The sequence below is a fragment of the Octopus bimaculoides genome, chromosome 5, assembly GCF_001194135.2.
Source record: "Octopus bimaculoides isolate UCB-OBI-ISO-001 chromosome 5, ASM119413v2, whole genome shotgun sequence".
Lineage (NCBI taxonomy): Eukaryota > Metazoa > Mollusca > Cephalopoda > Octopoda > Octopodidae > Octopus > Octopus bimaculoides.
Genome location: NC_068985.1, coordinates 40,230,176 through 40,233,618, shown reverse-complemented (window position 1 = coordinate 40,233,618; position 3,443 = coordinate 40,230,176). Strand labels below are relative to the sequence as shown.

Here is a 3,443-nt window from a genome sequence, read left to right as displayed (position 1 = left end):
CCTTGTCAAACAATTAGGTTCTCTGAAAAATTATACACATTCCAGCTTCAAACTCAAGAAGTTCAAATTTTTATTCAATGCAAAAATTTTATGCAAGTATTTCTTTAAATCAAATCTTCAATCACTGCTAGTGTTACTGCTGCTGTTGCTATTAATAATAATGATAATAGTAATGGTTTCAAATTTTGACACAAGCCAGTAGTTTTTGAGGGGAGGGGAAGTCAATTACATCAACCCCAGTACTTGACTGGTACTTAATTTATAACCTAAAAGGATGAAAGGCAAAACTGACCTTGGCAGAATTTGAACTCAGAATGTAAAGACAGACAAAAATTCACTAAGCATTTTGTCTGGCATGCTAATGATTCTATCAGTTTTCCACCTTGTTAATAACAATAATAATAGTAATAATCCTTTCTACTATAGGCCCAAGGTCTGAAATTTTGGAGAACGGGGTGAGCCGATTACAGTTTTCTCAGTTGTCAACTGGTACTTAATTTATCAACCCTCGATAGGATGAAAGGCAAAGTCAACCTGGGTGGAATATAAACTCAGAACATAAAGATAGACAGAATGCCACTAAGCATTATATTTGGTGTGCTGATGAATCTGTCAGCTCATTGCCTTAACAACAGCAACTACAACAACAACAACAATAATAATAATCCTTTCAACTGAAGGCACAAGGCCTGAAATTTGGTGGGGAAATTTGATTACATCAACCCCAGTATCTCACTGGTACCTAATTTACTGACCCCCAAAAGAATGAAAGGCAAAGTCAACCTCAGTGGAATTTGAACTCAGGACGTAGTGATGGATGAAATGCTGCTAAGCATTTTTCCCAGCATGCTAATGATTCTGCCAGTTTTCCACCTTAGTAATAATAATAAAAATAATAATAATAAGAAGAAGAATTGACAATCTAGGGAGAGCAATCCACGGGGAGCTATGTAGAAAACTAGGATTTGAACATACTGATAAATGGTATGAACATGAATCTAGTAAAGTACTAGAAAGTAAGAAATACAAGATGCTGTGGGACTTTAACATTCAGACTGATAGAGTAACAGAAGCTAGAAGGCTTGTTTTTGTAGTAGTGGATAAAGAGAATAGAAAGTGCCAGATAATTGACTTTACAGTCCCAAATGATGAAAAAATAGCAAAGTACCAGGACCTAACTATTGAATTACAGAGACTATGGAAAGTGTGGGTAAAATGTATCCTAGTAGTTGTAGGTGCATTGGGAACTACCCCTAAAGGTCTGAACAGATGGATAGAGGAAATAGGCATAAAACCCAGATTAGTACAGCTGCAGAAAACTGTTATTAGGGACAGCTAAGATACTTAGGAGGATTCTTGGCATCCAAGGTTACTTGTTGTAGCCCGATGTTAGGATTCTTTTCTCTTCTAACAGTCTAATCTGTTGAGTGTTTATGAACAATAATAATGTGGTGTTATTACATCAAGAGTAGTGGGTTGGTAGAAACATTAGTGTCAGACAAAATGCCTTGTGGCATTTCTTCTGACCCAAAGCATGAAAGACAAAGTTGGTCTTGGCAAGATTTGAACTCAGAATGTTCTTCTGAGTTCAAATCCTGCAAGGCCCAAGTTTGCCTTTCATCCTTTAGTGTTGATAAAATAAAGTACCAGTCAAGTAGTGAGGTTGATAGTATCAACCAACAGCTTCTCCTCAAAATTGATGGCCTTGCACCTAAATTAGGAATCATTAGTGTTATCATAATTAGTATATTATAAATATTTGTTCTAACTCTTTACATTCTGAGTTCATACCTGGCTGAAGTCGACTTTATCATTTGTACTTTCAATGTCAATAAAATAAAGTACTAGTTAAGTACTGAGGTCAATTTAATCAACTAACTCCCACTCCTCACAAATTTAAGGCCTTTTGCCAATATTAGAAATGATTGTTTTGTTATTATTTTTAGGGATTGGTGATAAAATCAGTATGCTGGGTAAAATACCTCACAATAGTTAGTTCCCTTTATGCCCTGAGTTCAAATACTATTAAAGCTGACTGGATTTCATACTTAAAAGTGTCAATAAAGTAAGTGCCAGCTAAGTATTAGGGTCCATTCAATCAACTACCACCAAAACATATGGCAACAAGCCTATGCTAGGAATCATCATCGTCATCATCATTGTTATATTATTATTATTATTATTATTATTATTATGGTGGTGAGCTGACAGAATTGTTAGCATGCCAGAGAAAATGCTTAGCAGCATTTCACCCATCTTTACATTCTGAATTCAAATTTTGCTGACGTTGACTTTGCCTTTTATCCTTTCAGGGTCAATAAAATAAATAGCAGTTGAGTTAGGATTTGATATAATCAACTAACCCTCTCCCTACAAATTTCAGGCCTTGTGCCTATATTAAAGATAATTATTATTATTATTATTATTATTATTATTATTATTATTACAATTACAAGTGCATTGTGAGAATCACCCTACTGCCCAGTTTTAGCAAGGCAAGTCATGCAGTGTTCCTCCGTCTAGTGGCTATGGAGAAAAAGGTTATGTGAAAAAGGTTATGTGACGGATTGTGAACAGACAACTTTATCTTCAGTCAAACTCTTGTCAACTTTCTTTCAAGGAAAATGAGAGTGGAAATTTGCTAAGAGATAGGCATCTGTTCAAAAATGGTCAGGGTGAATAGAATTTCTCCAAGCATGCATCTGTAGATTGGAGAACAACAGTTGTACAAGGGCTTGTGCTCTTTGTGGTCAGGGTGATCCTGGTTCTATGGGGTTCTTTGATCGGCTCCAGTTAAAGATCTCCTGTATTAGGATGACTGTATCATCCATGTGTTCACATATTTTGTATACTATGTATACTTTTTATCTCAGCCTTCTTCTCCTCAACATTTTTTATGTAAAACACCACACAAATTGGAAACTATCATTGTAATGTCCTCTTCATCAGATGTCCTTGAGGCATATAAAATAAATCATCATAACCATCATCATTATTATAAAATTAGTGTTTCCTATAGTATATATATGTGTATATGTACGTATTAATGTTTGTTTTTTGTGAAGATATGTTTATATAATTTTGACATTAAACTGAAAAGTCACTCAGTACTTTTTAGTAGAGTATATGTTTTCACAAGGAAAAGTTGGCAAGTAAGTTGAAACTTTGAAGTCCTTGTCAACCTTTTCCTTGTGAAAATTTATATATATATATATATATATATATATATATTTATATTCACTGGCTATTTGCATGTTTCCAGATCAGACCATTGTCTTATCCAAGCAGACAAAGAAATAAGGTATTTCTATTCAATATTTCACGAGCACTAGTCATTTTTACCTTTTAGCACTATGATAGGCTTTTGTAAACTTTGCCTTTTCAAGAAAAATGAACAGCAAGTGTAGTAGATATTTAGAAATGTCAAGTGAAGGTTTTAAATA

At 34.3% G+C, this 3,443-nt stretch overlaps 1 protein-coding gene across 13 annotated transcripts in view; it reads left to right on the top strand.

Moving 5' to 3' along the window:
- LOC106869124 (sorbin and SH3 domain-containing protein 1) overlaps window positions 1-3,443 on the top strand; it is a 482,929-nt gene that overhangs the window by 274,547 nt on the left and 204,939 nt on the right. For 12 of the 13 annotated variants that reach the window (XM_052968338.1, XM_052968340.1, XM_052968337.1 and 9 more), the window contains one exon: window positions 3,263-3,301. The exons of the other annotated variant lie outside the window; for it this stretch is intronic. In XM_052968338.1, the coding sequence (XP_052824298.1) occupies window positions 3,263-3,301 (39 nt within the window). The remainder of the gene's footprint in view (window positions 1-3,262; window positions 3,302-3,443) is intronic. 13 annotated transcript variants of the gene reach the window in all.